This window comes from Lepidochelys olivacea (genome assembly GCF_965140295.1).
Source record: "Lepidochelys olivacea isolate rLepOli2 genome assembly, chromosome: 5".
Lineage (NCBI taxonomy): Eukaryota > Metazoa > Chordata > Testudines > Cheloniidae > Lepidochelys > Lepidochelys olivacea.
In genome coordinates this window covers 74,265,003-74,283,871 of record NC_140415.1, presented here as the reverse complement: position 1 = coordinate 74,283,871, position 18,869 = coordinate 74,265,003, and the positions used below count along the sequence as shown (strand labels likewise).

The 18,869-nt window shown below is 38.7% G+C and overlaps 1 protein-coding gene across 3 annotated transcripts in view; it reads right to left on the bottom strand.

Annotated features, from left to right (window-relative positions):
- AP3S1 (adaptor related protein complex 3 subunit sigma 1) overlaps positions 1-18,869 on the bottom strand; it is a 143,240-nt gene that overhangs the window by 19,494 nt on the left and 104,877 nt on the right. For all 3 annotated transcript variants that reach the window (XM_084629053.1, XM_084629052.1, XM_084629051.1), the window contains 3 exons: positions 12,642-12,733; positions 8,639-8,750; positions 1,082-1,153 (listed from right to left, as the gene is read on the bottom strand). In XM_084629053.1, the coding sequence (XP_084485179.1) occupies positions 1,082-1,153; positions 8,639-8,750; positions 12,642-12,733 (276 nt within the window). The remainder of the gene's footprint in view (positions 1-1,081; positions 1,154-8,638; positions 8,751-12,641; positions 12,734-18,869) is intronic.

The following is an 18,869-nucleotide window of genomic DNA, read 5'->3' as shown; positions in this document are numbered from 1 at the left end:
CATAATCAAAAAAATTAATTTTTAGGAGCAAAACCAACTTCTCTTTTGGGATGGGGAAAGCACAATTAATTTATTACTGTGAAATTTTAATGAACTTTTCAGGAGTATCAAATCAGTTCAAACACCAACACAGGTCTATTGAAATTTTCAGTGATCAGTGTCAACAGGTAAGCATTCTTTCTTTAAGAAGGATGCGGTCAGCTTGCAATCAGCTATTCAGCTTCAAAAGGTGAGTTTCAGGTAGTACACTTGCCCTTCTTCCTCTTTCCAGTTTTTGCTGCATCAATATCACATTTCCCTTTAATGTTTTTCTTGCTCTTTTGAGATGTGAAAACATCTCACAAAGAGGGGGAAATGACTGCACACACAGAACAGATATATGCACAAAGTAAACACAATGAAAAAATTGAGAGGAATAACCATTTTCCTCCAATCTCTCTCAACTATAGTCATTTTAGATGTTCCTTGTAGTCAGAAGTTTATAGTGTCCTTGTAAATGACGGACTGCATTAGTAACAGCATGTCCTTATACCAGACCAATAAATAAGTCAATTATACCATCTAGCTGGGAATTCACACAGAACCTTCTATTTAAACATGAGAAAAGACATTAATATGTATTAGGAGGTTCAGTACAGAATCCATCCCACCCCCAGTATACTAACTTCATTTCTGAGTTATGTTCATAATAAAATATGTGAAAGGCAATATGGATTTGGAATGCTAAAATCCAAAGTTAATGTCAATTCTGAGTAACATATCATTAAAAAAGAAACCTGGACGAAAATATTTCTTGGAACCATCAGCTTCCCTCATCGAAGAACAATATTCTGGTGTCTCAGGTTTTGCATTTATACACACAGTTACATTGCAGACACCTCCTAAGTAAATGCACTAATGAATTTCATTAAAGACATGTTCCAGCACACTTTTTGCACTTTAAAAATAACTTGATAGAAACTGACAAGATTTCACCAACAACAAGGATAGGCTTGTTATACACTGTCAGATTCAGGACCAAACGTTTCTTGTCAAGAAGAATGTTTGGTTCAACTGATATTATAGTAGCTCAGCACAGTACCTTGTCTACATGGAAAATTAAATCCAGTTCACAGACGTTTTCAAAACATTTGTCTAGTGTTTCCACGAATACCTGCGGAAGAAAAAACAAAGCAAAAGGTCAAGGTTTAAGAGCAACGCAATCATTCCAATATTTATGAACTTCAGACGTGGCACATATGGAAAATAGAGATCATGTAGATTTTACAAGGCCTACTGTATCTGAAAAACATGTGTGGTTAACACTATTATTGGGATCTTCTAATGCTGGCAGGCCCCAGGCAAAAGGGTATGTAAAGTAAGACAGCTTTTAATACAGCTCTGCAACGTGGCCAAGGGATTACACATATACAAAAGTTAAAGAATAGTCACACATTGAAAGAACATTCCAAGAAAATCTATACTGCAATTTTATGCAGTTGAGATCTGAACTGTTTCTTCTAATTTTATTGGGATGCCAACTACCTAGTAAAAATGAATTTCAGCTGTTTATTTTTACCAATTTATTATTTATATTCCAGTAGCCCTTGACGGCCCCAGCCTGCTTCCACTTCTCTCCTCACAGAATCTCGCCGATTTCTTCCAAGAGAAAATTGCTAAAATGTGACGTGACCCTCACACTTCCCTTGGCTTGCCTTCTCTTCCCCTCCTACAACCCTCTCTTCCTCGTCCCCTGTCACACAGGCAGAAGTTTCTCATCTACTTTCCTGCTCTATCCTCTCCATTCGCCTCAGTGATCCCATCCCATCATTTCATCCCCTCCCTTCTTCTTCTTCTTAACCTCTCATGCTCCTCTGGTTCTTCCTCCCACTCCCATAACTCAAGCATGACTTAGTCTCTCCCATCTTAAACAACACCCATCCTTGACCCCACTTGCTTCAACTACTGCCCATTTCCCTTCTCCCTTTCAACTCAAAGATCACGGAATGAGCTGTCTATAACTATTGTCTGAAGTGCCTCTCCTCGAAATCCATCACAGACTGGTTTCAGCCCCAGCACTCCACTGAAATCACTTCTGCCAAATTCTCTAATGACCATGTCCTAACCTAGCTAAGAACTTGTTCTCCATCCTCATCCTCTATCTGTCACCCACCTTCTACACAGTCAACCATGCTCTCTTTGAAATGCTGTCCTTCTTTGGCTTACATCGCTCTCCCCTCTCCTTGTTCTCCTAATCGCTCCTTCAGCGGATCTTCCTCATCCCTCTTCCATCTTTCTGTGAGGGTTCCACAAGGCTCTGTCCTTGCTCCCCTTCACTTCTCCCTTTGCATCCTATCTCTGGGTAATTTCATCTGCAAACACAAATTCAATTACCACATCTCTGCTGAGCACTCATAAACCCATCTCTCTGCTCAAGACCTATCTCTTTCTGTCCAAACTAAAATCTCAGCTGGTGTCTCTGACATCTCCTTGTGGATGTCTAGCTGTCAGCTCAAGCTCAACACAGGTAAAGCAGATCTTAATCTTCCCCCATGTCTTTCCCATTACCTGCTTTCTCAATCACTGGACAACACCACCATCCTGACAGTCACCTCGGTGTCATCTTCAAAGTGAACATCTCTTTATGTCCAAGTCTCGCAGATTCTTTCTGCATAATATCTTGAGATACAGACTTTCCTTTCCATCCATACAAATAAAATTCTCATCCAGGCTCTCATCATACCACGTTGCAATTACTGCAAGATCCTTTTATCTGGTCTTGACAAATGCAATCTTGCCCCACTCATATCCATTCAATATGCTGCTGAATGGACCATTTTCCTACCCCATTGATTTGACCATGTTGCACCTCTCTTTATATCCATCCACTGTGCATTCCCACCAGCGGAAATATAGATGCCTAATGAATTTAGGCAACTACAGGATTAGACGGCAGCGAGCAGGGGTTGAAGATCTCAATGGTGCCTAAATGTTTTTGTAATGTAAATGGATTTAGGTGCCTCTGCCTCTTTATGGATCTAGACCTGTGTTATTTCTTAAATGGATTCAATACAAGAGTTACTATGATAATTAACCTTACAAATAAATATCTTAAATTTAATTGAATACTAACCCCAACAAGCTGCCTCTTTTCTTCATGCTTAAAAAGTACTAATTTTCTTCATATAGCTAACTGTTAAGACACCAAATGTCTTCTAGAAACAGGGCACGTTTACAAATGATTAGTTCATATGTTAAACTGCTTAAATGATGTTTACAATGTGGCTCAGAGAAGCCATGATTGCCCAGGGGAAATTCTCTTAACTTCTGTGTGCCTCAAGGGGGATGTATATATAAGAGCAGTTTTGTCTAGCATGTAGCCACAAAAATAAGTGTATCCTCTATCTAGAGGAAGTTATCCTGATTCTATTTATGTTTAGAGGTTGGGGGTGGGAAAAATCACAGGTTTCCAAAGCACAGACAACAAAGATATTTATAAATTCTGACCTTAAGACACTCATTTAGTGCCTTGAAAAATGTTCCTTTATACAAAATGACATTTTAAAATAAGGCATAAGAAGCGAAGTGTCTTCAGTAGCGATATTTATGTTCACAGACAGGGGAACAGAAAAGGAGCAACTGAACAGTATTTCACTCTTACACTGTCCCAACAACTAGGACCTCTCCTCACAACAGCCTTAGATCCATAACTTCAGTGGCTGCCCTTAAAAAATTTTATTTAATTAATGCAAATATCAAGGTATCATAATTAGTTATCTAAGACAATACAGGAAAGTTTTGGAAGATAACCACTGAAGCCCAAAGACCTCTGTCTACACAGCATGATCATTAAGCACTAAATACACTGGTAAATTAAGAGAAAACTATTAGTTTTGCAGAGCCCCACAGTTGGAATTTTCACAAGATAAAGATTTCTATTAATAAAATAGTTGAAATTTCTCAGTCTTCTACTGGTGACAGCTGGGATTATGTGTGACACTGGTAGGGCAGAAGCCCAGAATCAGACTGTAAACAGGTTTATAACCTTTTATGTCATATTCATTTTAAAAAGTATTACTCTAGAATACAAGTTATGAGAAGGGAGATTAATTAAAATTAAGTATTTTTAAAAAGTCTCAGAATAACTGCATCAGTGGATAAAATAAGAGCCAACATGCTTACAACACAAAATTTATTTTAGAGTCAAACATGTGCACCAAGAGATAAAAGCACACAGATCTCGAACAAAGCAGTAATTGCTTCAGATGCGTTAGCACTTACGGGTCATGAGAACCGGGGTTTCTTTCTCCTTAAGAGAAAAACTAGTTCAAATGTACTATTGGGATGCCACTGCAGCTGAGACTAACTATAGGACATTAAATTAATCATGAAACTGACATCCAAGGAATTGCTGGCTACCTACTGACTTTCACAAAGCAACTTCATAAAAAAGATTGAGCAACAATGCAGGAACAATGTGAGTCACAGAACTGAGAATTAAAAATGACTTCTGCAGGCAAATAAATCTCAAGCCAAGACCTGGTGACTAGAGATGTAGAAATAGCATGTTTTCCGTAACTAACTATGCTCCAAAGTGAATTTTTAGCACCCCCTTGTGCTTTACTTTTAGAATTACATGAATTATTACAATAAAGCTGTATTTTATTTTTTGTTTTAATTTTACTCAAATATTAATAAACCTAAATACACACAATACTAACTATAGCATACATAATCAAAACGTCAGCTTGTTCTTAGTGTTATGGTAAGACAAATTAAGAGTCCATTGTCAGCATCAGGGCCCACTGTGCTCAGCAACATAACAACACAGTCCTTGTCCTGAAAAGCTTCCATTCTATATAGACAAAGTGGGAGAAAAAGGACACACACACAAGCAGAAGATTGGGAACTGAGGGACAGAACGACTAAATGACTTGCCCAAGATCACACAGGAAGTCCGTAGCAGAGAAGGGAATTAAACTCAGATCTCTGAAGTCCAGTGTTTTAGCCACAAGACAAGACCATCCCTTCTCCTCTTGCATTAAGTACTCACATTCTACTACAGCATTAATGGCTGAAAAAAACAGATAACTAATCAAATGCATCTAAAACACAGATACTATAAAACGATAAATCTATATAAGAAATATTATGGAATGTCTATTTCAGATCTAGAAAATCCTGTTTGTATTTGGTGTCAATAGACCTACTTTCTTAACTCAGGTTTTCGTGTGTCACCAAATCTAGAGAGCACTAGCAAACCTCAAGAGTCTGCCTGTGAAAGGGTTTTTACTACAGTGCAAGCTGTAATGTCATCATTCAGACAACTGGCTCAAAGTGATCTCTGATAGATGCGTGGGACAATCATCCAGACATTTAATACCTAAATGGTTGGACATTAGTAGTTATAGCAGTAAATAAATGCAGCACCACCACACATGGGGCTGACTTTGAATGAAACTTGGAAGCTTTAATAGTGCTGAGTATAACAATCCATGTTCCTAGTGGAGCTGGTCAGCATGAGCACATTACACTTGTTCTACATAAACTATACTGACTTCCCCTCTGCTTCTGGGTGCAATCTGAAGTATCTGGTTTACTCTATAAAACCTTATATGGTTTAGCAGGTGGCTGCTTTAAGGATCACAGAATTCCCTGTGCATTATTAAAAACTGCTCAAGTCAGCTGAGATGCTTTTGCTGAGAGTCTTTTTGATCACAAGCTCCTTGGGACAGGGTCCATCTCTTCTTACGTTTGTGCCAGGTCCTGCACAACAGGACTTGGGTACTGACATCTGGGAACTACTGCACTTGAAGCACTACAAAAGTTAAGTTTCAGAGTAGCAGCCGTGTTAGTCTGTATTCGCAAAAAGAAAAGGAGTACTTGTTGCACCTTAGAGACTAACCAATTTATTTGAGCATGAGCTTTCGTGAGCTACATCTCACTTCATCGGATGATTTCCACTGAATGCATCCGATGAAGTGAGCTGTAGCTCACGAAAGTTTATGCTCAAATAAACTGGTTAGTCTCTAAGGTGCCACAAGTACTCCTCTTCTTTTTACAAAAGTTAAAAAAAAATTTTGAGCATTTCCAGCCTCCAGTACATAAGAGGGAGGTCAGACTGTGGAAATCACTCCCTCTGGTGGTCAGCCAAAGCACAAATCTGTCAGTTTTCAGGCAAATCTGTCAAATGGACCTTAACTACAGTTGATTTTTTTAAGTTTTCAATTTCATCAACCAGAAGAAAGTTTTTTGGATTTCTGCCCAGCTCTAACCTAAACTAAAAGGGCTGACCTCATACTAGAGCCAGTCAGGAATTTTTCAACTAAACATTTTCATTAATAAATGCCTATTTGTTGAAATCAAATCTGTCTGCAGGATAAGGTTGGTTCTGATGAACATCCTGTGGGAAAAAAAGATTTGAAAGAAGTTTTGAAATTGCTGACATGTCCCCTGAATTTCAGTTCAAAATTGAAGTTAATTTACAGTAAAGTAAAAAAAAATGTAAAGGAAAAACGTAAGTGAAATATTTTGAAGTTATCAAATGTTTCAACTGAGCCAATCTGAATTTTTCCCCGGATTTCTGGTTTGTGAAAATTTTAGATGGACTTTTTGTCCCAAGTTGGGACAGGAAAATTTTCTGAAATCTCAAAACTTCTTCCAGAACAGGAAAATCATTTCCCACCCAGTTCTACCTTGTATCTTACATACCTGTTTGAATTAATATTAAGCTTTTTGGACCCCAGACTTGTTAAAGATTACAGTAGTCTGTTGCCCCAGGACCTCTAGGTTTAGTGTGCCTCTAAAGATTGCAATATTTGCATGTGATTTACCTCGCTCTACTTGGATGCATCTACGGTCATGATGACTTAAGGTTAAGAAATTAAGAAATCCATCTTTCAGACCAAACTGCATTATGCCTCCCATAAAACTGTCTGATTGCACAAATGCAACTTGCAAGGCTCTGTACAGTTTTTAACCACTGAGATCTCAGTATTCTTTGTGGGTACTTCATGGGGAAGTGAGCCTCAGAAGTCAAGACTATACATAAGGGGTAAAATTTTCAAAAGTGCTAAAGCAATTTAGAAGCTTAAGTCTCACTGAAAGTCAAAGGGACTTGGCACCTAAGTTAGTTAGGTTCTTTTGAAAGTTTGATGTGACTCTCCCTCACATTGCCATGGCTCTGGCTGTTCACCAAGGTTCTAGTTTCATTTTGCTTACTGTGGCTATAATATCATAAACTCTACTGAGAGAAAAAAGATGAACCAAGGCCTTGATTTCCTCTTGTAACACTTCAAGGGAGATTTAAGAATAACTCACATTTAACCCTGTAGACTTTACATACCCACTGATAATGATGCTAACCCATAGCACTCTCCCTTTTCTAGTTAATCACAAACACCAATACAAAGAGCCTTTAAACAATTTGTATAGAGCCTTAAAAGTGATTGTATACAAGAAGTGTAAAATTCATAACACTAAAATGTCTGCAGTATTAAGGTGAAAGGTTTCACTAGTCCCTCCTGACATGAGAATCCTCTGAGGCAGAGACTGGAAGCTGGACAAACATGTACAGTATATCCTCTGAGTGAAAGTCAAAGATTAATATCCATGGAACACCTTGATCTGTTAAAGGTGACCTAGAAAGCATTTATAAATATATTGTTTCCTTCCCACAGTTGTTTATGTTTCCAAGCATTATAGCTTCCACAGGGAAGATGTCAAACTGGTATTGGGAGATGAAATGGTGTTCATAGGTTGAATTACTTCTTGTGATAGACGTGCTTTTGTGAAGAAGTTTGAGAACAAAGATTTAATTTTGATGATGATTGCACACCTACCTAGAGGCTTCAGTATGCATAAAGCCATTGTCCTAAAGACACGAAAAGAAAACACAGGCTAGACAGTGCCATTGGATAGTGGAATTATTGGGAGGTTGCTGAAGTATCATCATTGTACATATCAGAGCATAGCAAGAAAGAAATCAGTTGGAGTTGCATAAGTGGCCCTGCAAAATGCAAGGGATCAGACTGGATAACTCAAGTGGTCTTTTCTGATCCTATTGTTTCTAATTAAGAATGAAGATGTATATTTTGTAGATAGAGTGAATATTCAGAAATACCTGAGAAGTTGCATTAAATATTAATTTGCTGCTCTTCTCACTTTGTAAATATTTTAACACATTTGAGTAAGAAGATATGCTACAAAACAAAGCAACTCTACTCTGTAGAGCAAACAGCTGTGAAAAGATGATTCATTGTATGTGGTATCCAATATCTTGCACTGTTCAGACACTACAAAATGCCAAAGTGAGCAAAGAGGAAACAAAAATCTAGGAAAACAGCCATTTGAACTGAATGAATCTGTTACCAAAACTAGAACCCAATTCTCTGCAAAGATGCAACAAAATATGGCAGATTATAATTTAGGCTCATTACCTGTCAAATGAACTGTTTTCTTACCTAAACATTAATCTGTGAAAAAAGAACTTTCTCTAGTAATGGTAGGAAACTGTACAACGATTAACACAAGTATGTTGTACTTTACACTATAATGGAAGTCATCTTTATTTTCAAGCAATTCAGAAAAAGGTAAGCCAGAAGGCAGAAACACCAAGTATCTTTAAAAATATGGCATTTCCTTTAAAAACAACACTTACTTGTATTAGGTCTAAAATGCCAAGTTCACTTTCTGAAGAATCCACACAGAAGACAAAGTACAACGTGGCATAGTGTCGGTAGATTAGTTTGTTATCAGATCCACCTATTAGTCTAAATAAAGAGAAGCTAGGTCAGTGTCAAGACAAGATGAGCAAAAACTCATTAACAGCAAATTGTATCCTGAAAAGTTTATAGTTTAAATTTAAATTACATCATGAAATAAGTATATGTTGAAAATACTTCAGCCATTAACAGTATAATAGAGAACCTCATAATTTAATGTAAAGGTGCTCTGGAAAAAACCAAGCCAAACCAACATGACATCTTAACTCTGAATTGTAATTACTGTTAGTAAATATCCTCCTAGACAGTAGTAAGTACACCGATATATGCACCTGCACATCAGAACTATGGCAAACAGATCAATAAATACACTCTTCCACTAAGATGTGTGCAAGTGTCACTCTGACATTCTAGCAGGCACTGAGCAGAGAGTAAGGAATATTACTCAGAAGGGGGTCGGTCACATGCCCAAGCATCTTTCCCAGTCCCACTCAGGGGAGCCATGGAGAGAAGTTGAAAAAATTTAAGTACACATGCACTGAAGTCAGTGATTAGTATACATGGATTGCACGGATATTCACTTAAACAAAATTTATGATCTTAGGGATAAACTGAATTAATACAACAGTTGTGCTACAGAATATTTGACATTACAGAAAGTATGAGTGCATTGCACTCAACTGGTTGTATTACAATATTAAAAGAGATGCAGAAATTTAAATTCCTTATATTTCTCCTTAATCATCAAGTTAGTGAACTACAGAAAGAAGAATTATCTTAAGTGAATCAACAGTGATATGCTTCAGCCCATCCTCTATAGCCTCCCCCTGAGAGAAACTTTTAACTGTAAATATCAGAAGGCATGTATCTCTCTTCTTTAGGTGGCTAAAAATTCTATGTTAAGCAACAACATGGTTCATGTATAAATGAAAACATTTTGTGACACATGGGTATACAGGTATTAAGCTGATGATTCTGAACATTGGGGAATAAGCCATTAAAAACCCCTCCTAAACTGGATTTACAGAAGAAATCACCAGAGTCTAATAGATCACAAATCTGCACAAAGAAATGATCCCTCTAATTTTCTATTCTTTATTTGTAAGTTAAAACTATTAAGAACCTTTAGAACACCTGCACTTTCCACACAGCTTCACATTAATGCTTGAAGAGACAAGTCCCATGCTCCCAAATACTAAACAAAAATAGCTAAACAAAAAATTTACAGAGTTTTCGTGATTTGAAAACTTAAAAAAAAAAAATGCGAAGTAAAGGTTTATACGGTGTCCTTAATTTATGGCAATTATCTAGATATTGCAGTGCATGTGAAGTTGTTCCACACTTATTGCTAGAACCTCCAAGTACCTTATAAGTATTATATTACAATTATGCCCAAAATGTGCAAATTGCTCTACAGAGATACAGGAAGACTGTCCCTGCTTGAAAAACTATATCAAATGGGGACCTGAAGAAAGGAAACAAAAGTTGAGCTTGTGCCACCCACCCCCATACTTTTTTTTTTTTTTTTCGCACTTCTTTATGATGTATAAAAAAAATGCCTGAAAGGATGGGCTTTTGCTCTGTGGCTTTTTTTTTTTTTTTTTTAAACATTAGAAATTCAGGTCATGTCCAGCCTGGAAGACTATGCTAACTGGAGAACTACTGCAATGATACTTCCAAGAGTGAAGAAAGCAAAAGTGGAATAATTAAGAGGAGAAAGGATTGTTCGTCAAATGTTAGGCCTTGTCTTGACTAGGAAAACAGGTTGGTATCATGGTAGCTACCACAACTTTGATCATGATTGTGCTCCAAGCGTAGACACAGCTTTTAACATGTTAACTGGCTTTAGTCAACCCTAGGTTCCCCCCACAGAGGAATGCAGCTAGCTAACTTGTGTTAAGTGTCAATAGTGGTCTACAAAGAGACCAAAATCATGGCAGCTAAAACAATGTCAATCATGACCTCTTCTCCCAAAAATTGTGGTTTTTGTTAATACCTATGTAACTTCAATTACTAAAATTTTGAATGAACGCGTCTCTTATTTCAGCACTTCTGCCCTCTGTTAAGGTGTGAGACCTCACAACAAACATGCTCTAAGATCGCAAGGAGTAAAAAAACTTGACATTTTTACCTTAAAAATCCAATCATCACTTCAGCACTGACAACACCTGTCATCAAAAATATCTGCCTCCTTATCAGCCACCCCAATACATCAGAGGAAAACACTCCACAGTTTTAACCAAAGGTCAAACAAATATGCTTTATTTAAACACCAGGCTCAGAGGGCACAACTAAACTAGGAAAAACAGACATGTTTTTAAACACCTTAGCTAAACACATTGTAAACAGGATTTTGTACCTAGTGTAGACAGGGGAAGTCAAGTTCAAAAACCTGCTACATGGGAGAAGCCTAGGGTTGATCATGGCCAGCAAACACAACTTGCTGTCTACACTGTGCAAAAGACCCACTTTTAAAAATGCGTTTGCTAACACAGTTTTTAAAACAATCATTTTTCTTAATCCAGACTTGCTCTGCAGCTGTGTTTTTCAAACCGTGGGTCGTGACCTAGTACTGGGTCACGGCATGTCAGGCACTGGGTCGCCTTGCTCTCGTCAGCACCACCGACCGGGACATTAAAAGTCCCGTCGGTGGTGTTTCCCAAGTAAGGCAGGCTAGTGCCTACCTTTTCCGACACCACACTGCACCCCAGAAGCAGCCAGCAGTGGGTCCGGCTTCTAGGCAGGGGGCCCACGGGGCTCCGCGCACTGCCTCCACCCTGAGCACCAGCTCCACATTCCCATTGGCCAGTTCCCAGCCAATGGGAACCAGGGGGAGGGTGGTGCCTGCGGGCGAGTGTAGCACGAAGCCGCTTGCGCGCCTCTGCCTAGGAGCCGGACCTGCTGCTGGCTGCTTCCAGGAAGCCTGCCTCTTCACCCCGGCTGCGCTGCTGACCGGGAGCCACCGGAGGTAAATCCGTGCCCCAATCCCCTGGCCCAGCCCTAATCCCCCCCAAACCTGGAACCCCTTCCTGAACTCCAAGCCCCTCATCCCTGACCCCCCCAAGGCCTGCACCCCCAGCCCAGAGCCCTGACCCCCTCCCGCACCCCAACCCCCTGCCCCAGCCTTGAGCCTCCCCCCAACCCAGAGCCCCTCTTGCATCCCAAACTCCTCATCCCCAGTTCTGTTGGGTCAAAGGCATCAACAGTTTTCTTCAACTGGGTCCCCAGAAAAAAAGTTTGAAAACCACTGCTCTACAGACCAGCAAACTTGGACTCTGGCAGAAATCCATGGAATCTTTAGGCCAGGAACCATCTACCAAGAGCACACAGCATCCAAATATTAGGAGCTCAAGTATAAGTACCCAGTAGACAAGTTGCCACTGATTTCAAGTTTTGCAATGGTGTAGTGAAAGTCTCTCAGGTTGACCTCAAAGCTTTAGCTGGGCTTTGGGAATATAGTTAGGTGCCATCTAGGCTACTATATATTTGTTTCTGTATTGTCTCTGGATCAGGGACAGCTGTGTTGTAACCATATCCCCGAATTCAGTTACAACTGTACAACAGACAGGGCCCTAGAAGAATATTTTTGTTAAAGTCAGAGAACACTTTATAACAGAAGATAGTTATAGCTACTTAACTGTAACAGCGTATTTATTACCAAGATACAATGGAGACGGGTAGATGGTCTTTCTCATGGGTGCATCAGAAATATTTAGACAGAAATTTTAACTAAATTACTGCTGTAGCTCACGAAAGCTTATGCTCTAATAAATTGGTTAGTCTCTAAGGTGCCACAAGTACTCCTTTTCTTTTTGCGAATACAGACTAACACGGCTGTTACTCTGAAACCTGCTCTAAAATATGGTACTCTTGAAGGTTTTTGTGACAGCCCTTGCTATTCATTAATACTAGAAATTTCTGTTAAATTTCAATACTTACAAGCCTCCTTCTAGGAAATTACAAACATTTTCATCACGTTTGGATACCAAATGGAAAGTTTCTCTGATAATTTGTTGCTGTGTATCTTCACTCTGTGAAAAAAAAAATGTATTTTACTATCAGACTAAAGTGGATTAGTTAACAGTAATTTATATTTATAGGTCATATAGTTTGCACTCCATTTATTAACAGCACTAGCAAGACAATCATCTTTGCTGCCTTCTAATCAGCCAACCCTCAATTTATTGTAACACTATTTCATTATCTTTGAGGTCCGTCATTAAGCTATATGGTGACACTTTTCTAAACTAAACTGAACAAAGCTGTTAAACAAGTTGCATCAGTAAATAAGTTTTACTGCTCTCAAAAAACCTACATTGATTTAACATAAAGTTTAGGACAAGTTATTTTGAGTAGAAACATTCCCAGAACCATCCCTGATAACTGAACTGTAGACTGAACAAAATGTTATTTTGCATTTTAGATCTTGTCTACAAACAAATTTCCACCAGTTTAACTGAATATATGTTTTTAGTTAAAGCAATACAAACCCCTGAATTGATGCTCTTAAACCAGTTTGAAGACTGTGTATTGATTTGGTTTATATCGATTCAGCCTAAGATTTACCATTTCAAAACCTATTTAAGATAATCCACACAGGGGTTTGCAGTGCATTACCGAAAATGATTTTTTTTAAAGTATCTTTAGTACACCAGTACAAGTCTGGGTAAACAGGACCTTATCCAAGAGTTGTTCAGGAACCTATTTCACACTTTTAAATTATGGCAGTGGGCCTACATTCTAGCACCACCATGAACCACCATGAGAGTACAACTTTCCAATAGAAAAATCACCCAAATTTTTCAGTAGCAACTCTCCCTATCCTCTCTACCAGATTAGACCTTAATTTAGTTATGGAAGGGATCTGTCAGTTTTGCTATCAACAAAGCTACACATTCCAAAAATCTCCAGAAAACTGGAAGAAAGCTAATATTGTGGCAATTTTTCAAAATAGGTAAACATGATGACCAGAGTAATTATAGCTCTGTCAGCCTCACATCAATTCCAGTCAAGATAACAGAGGATGCGATAAAGAATTAAAGGAGGGTAGTGTAATTAAGGTAAATAAACATGGGTTTATGGAAAACAGATCCTATCAAATTAACATATTTTTGATGAGATTATAAGTGTGGTTGATAAAGGCAATAGTGTTGACATAATATGTTCAGACTTCTGTAAGACAGTTGACTTGGTGCCACATGGCTTTTGATTAATAAACTGAACATACAATTAACATGTCACACATTAATTGGATAAAACAATCAGCTAATTAATAGTTCTCAAAAGGTAATTGTAAAATGGGGAATCGTCACACAGCAGGTGTGTTTCTAGTGGGATCCTGCAGATATTGGTTCTTGGGCCCTACGCTATTCAACATTTTTATCAATGACCTGGAAGAAGACATAAAAATCATCACTAATAAAGTCTGCACATGAAACAAAAATTGGTGGAGTGGTAAATAACAAAGAGGATCGGTCAGTGATACAGAGCAATCTAGATCACTTAGTAAGCTGTGCACAAGCAACTAAGATGCACTTTAATGCAGCTCAATGTAAATGTATACATGTAGGAACAAAAAATGTAGTCCATACTTCTATGACGGCTGATTCTACCCTGGAAAGCAGTGACTCTGATAAAGATTGGGGGGTCCTGGCAGATAACCAGTTGAACATGCGCTGCCAGAGGGGTGCTGTGGTTAAAAGAGCTAATGCGATCCTAAATGGATAAACGGGAATCTCAAGTAAGAGCAGAGAAGTTATTTTACTTCGACATTTGGCACTGAAATGACCGCTTCTTGGAATACTGTGTCCACTTTTGGCGCACACAATTCAAGAAGGATGTTGATAAATTAGAGCGGGTTCGGAGAAGAGCCACAAGAATGATTAAAGGATTAAAATATATGCCTCATAGTGATTGAGCTTTTTGAGTCTATCTATTTATCTTAAAGAGACGAGCAAGCAGTAACACGATTAAAATCTGTAAGTACCGACATGGGGAACAAATATTTAATAATGGGCTCTTCAGTGTAGCAAAGAAAGGTATAACATTATCCAATGGCTGGAAGTTGAAGGAGACAAATTCAAACTGGAAACGGCATACATTTTTAAATGGTGAGAGTAATTAACCATGAGAACAATTTACCAAGAGTCATGGACTCTCCATCACTGACAATTTTTAATCAAGATGGATGGTTTTCGAAATAATCTGCTGTAGGAAGCATTTTGGGGAAGTTCTATGGCCTATGTATACAGGAAGTCAGACTAGATGAACATCTGGTCCCTTCTGCCTTGGAATCTATGAGTATCTTATTTTATAAGCTTGACAAAAGATGACCTGTTATGCTCAGTGCAGTGCATCGGATACCTAGCAGAGACAGGAGAGGTTTGTCTCCAGAACTGGGTTTTGTTCCACTTAAATCTAAATCTGCAAAATCCTCTTAGAGTGCAAGCCTAATTTTCATTGACCAGAACACACAAATGGTTCTGCCTTTTAGAAGGGAAAAAAGTGTGTAATTAAAAAGACTTAAAATACAAGCACTGGAAGTCAGATTGGTAACTAACAAGCATTTTCCAGTAGCTATTATGAAGTACTTATTCAATGAACCAGGTAGCTTTTAAATTCAAGTGAAGCTGGGGAAATCAATGATACATAGCCATTAAGTTCCACAATTGTTACATGGTACAATTATGCAACTGGTGGTGGGTGGGGAGGGAGGCTGTTCTTCAAATTAACATGTAATCTTCATGTTCTTTTTCCTTTTACATTTCTTAGCATAGCTGCGCTTTTTGAATTTCAGATAGTCCCCCACCTCCCAAACACAGAAACTGGATTACTTCATTTAAGAAGAATCTCTTTCTTATTGGTTAACAACATAACAAAGTCAGTCCGTGTGCTAAACGTAAATTAGGTTCACTAAATACTAGAAAGAAAAGGAGGACTTGTGGCACCTTAGAGACTAACCAATTTATTAGAGCATAAGCTTTCGTGAGCTACAGCTCACTTCCTCAGATGCATATCGTGGAAACTGCAGCAGGCTTTATATATACACAGAGAATATGAAACAATACCTATTCCCACCCCACTGTCCTGCTGGTAATAGCTTATCTAAAGTGATTTCCAGCACAAATCCAGGTTTTCTCACCCTCCAATCCCCCACACAAATTCACTCTCCTGTTGGTGAATTTGTGTGGGGGGGTGGAGGGTGAGAAAACCTGGATTTGTGCTGGAAATCACTTTAGATAAGCTATTACCAGCAGGACAGTGGGGTGGGAATAGGTATTGTTTCATATTCTCTGTGTATATATAAAGCCTGCTGCAGTTTCCACGATATGCATCTGAGGAAGTGAGCTGTAGCTCACGAAAGCTTATGCTCTAATAAATTGGTTAGTCTCTAAGGTGCCACAAGTCCTCCTTTTCTTTTTGCGAATACAGACTAACACGGCTGTTACTCTGAAACCTATCTAAATACTAGAAGTTTCCTCTGAAATTGTACCATATTACAGGTTCTCAAATATGGATTTCAAGAAAGAGGGGGAAATCGTAGGTATCACCCACAATTGTATGCAGAACACATTTCTGTCAAAACATTCCATTCAATTAAAGTCATAATTACACAAAATGTAAAGTTTTCCTCCTCCTCCCAGGGTATTTGTACACAGCAAAGAAAAACCTGTGGCTGGCCCATGACAGCTGACTTGGGTTCACGGGGCTCGGGCTGTTTCATTGCTGTGTAGACTTCTGGGCTCAGGCTGGAGTCTGGGCTCTAGAGCCCTACAGGGTAGGAGGGTCCCAGAACCCAGGTTCCATCCCAAACTCAGAAGTCTACACAGCAATGAAACAGCCTCACAACCCGAGCCTGAGTCGGCTGGCACAGGCCAGCTGCAGGTGGTTCTTTGCTCTGTAGATATATCCTCTGCCTTCACAAGACTTTAGGCAAGGGCAGTTTTCTAGCACAATTCAGAAGTGTCCGGTTTTAAACACTGTAGAGGACTTGCACTTCAGAAAATATTTTCATTTAAATTGTTTAGTTTCATTCATATATCTGTAATTGTTCACCCAGACGCAGAACCTGTTGTTCTACTGAACTGTGGTTTTTTGTCCTAATTCCAGTATGGGTGGTGCAAAACACTAGTGTAGACAAGGAAAGCTGGATTTGCACAGTGCAGCTCACCCCAGTTTCAAGTACAGGGTGAGCTGCATTGGTGCAAAGTGCGGCTACATTCTGGGCCAGAATTAAATACTGTATTGTGGACATACTGTTAGGTAAACTAAAACAAACAAACAAAAAGACTCATCACGGTGCCTAGGGCATACTAAACGAGTTGTAGATGTGTAGAAGGAAACTGTAAACAAAGCAATGATCATACACAAATATTTATTCAAAGTAACAGTATCTACAGTACAACCTCAGAGTTATGAGCACCAGAGATATGAAGTGACCAGTCAACCAGACGCCTCATTTGGAACTGGAAATACACAATCAGGCAGCAGCAGAAACACCCCCCTCCGCACCCCACCAAAAAAAGGAAATACAGTACCGTAGTGTTAAATGCAAACTACTAAAAAAAAAGGGAACTTGCATTTTTCTTCGCATAGTAAAGTTTCAAAACTGTATTAAGTTGATGTTCAGTTGTAAACTTTTGAAAGAACTACCATAACGTTTTGTTCAGAGTTACAAACAACCTCCATTCCCGAGGGGTACAGTAAAACCTAACTGAGGTTTTACTGTACATTCTACTGTCACTAAACTGTGGATCAAACTAATTAGTGTTTTACAGTTGCTGCAAGATTATTGGAATTGTGAAGCTTTTAAATGTTCCCACAATTTTACTGCTCCTCAGGCAAAATAATCCTGCTTAACAGGAAGGGACAGCAACAAATCTATGTCAAATGGGAGCAACCCCACTGTCCTTCAGTTCTTTGGACAAATGCAGCTCAGGAAAAAGGTGGGCAACCACAAAGCCATCCCCCTACTTTTCCCAGAGCTGCTGCAGCTGCAACAGGCATGGACAATAGCAAGGAGACATACAAAAAAACAAATCAGTGATTAAATAAATCTTAGGATAGGAAAGAGAAAATAGAAGCGAACTGATTCATTTTAAAAAGAAAAGGAGTACTTGTGGCACCTTAGAGACTAACCAATTTATTTGAGCATAAGCTTTCGTGAGCTACAGCACACAGTATGCATCCGATGCATACTGTGTGCTGTAGCTCATGAAAGCTTATGCTCAAATGAATTGGTTAGTCGCTAAGGTGCCACAAGTACTCCTTTTCTTTTTGCGAATACAGACTAACACGGCTGTTACTCTGATTCATTTTAGTAAGAGTTTCCTATAGTCAAGTCCCTTTCTGCTACCAATCCAAGTAACAAACACTGTAAAATTAACAGACAAAGGAAAATAACAAAATCCCTTCCCTGAAATGTCTGAAATCCCCCCTTTGAAATTGGGAAGAAGAAAGGGAGATTCACACACACAGAAAATGAAATTGAAGTCTTACAGACATAGCCGGCCTGAAACTCTTCACATAAATTTTAATTTTGAAATGGTAAATCAAGATAATCAGTTTGCTGGCTGATAAGTGCTAAGAAGAGGTAGTGAGTTTCTTGACCTGTGTTATAGTTTCTCCAGGTTCTCTTTCCCAGGGAGGGGATGAAATTCTCTCACTCAGAGAGAGTGGTTTTCTGCCAGCAATGTACTCATTTATTAAACACTGGCAGTGCCACCCAATGAGCCACAGTCATCATTTCTGCAAAGGTACGTCCTTGATCAAACATATTTTTAACAGTAAAAGTTGTGAAGTTATATAATTCTGAACAATGCAACCTTTGTGTATTTGACTGACTAGCCACAGACATCAAAAGTGAAATCCTTTCCATTGGTACTACTTTTAATATTTAGATGTATGTAATTTTGCTGAAGACAAGTGTTTTTGTGTATTTTTTCTGCACCCAATGGTAACTCCACAGCTGGGAAATACAGCACACAGCTTAAAAGATTATACTTTAGTTTTACCCTGGGTTAACTCTTTTGTTTTGTTCATTCCCCAATCAAGCCTGCGGTGGTAATTCCTGACTCCAAAGCACATATTTACATAGAATTTTGCATAAACTTCACTTTCCCACAGGTTAAAAAAAAACCAAACATGTGCATAGAATCACAGAATATT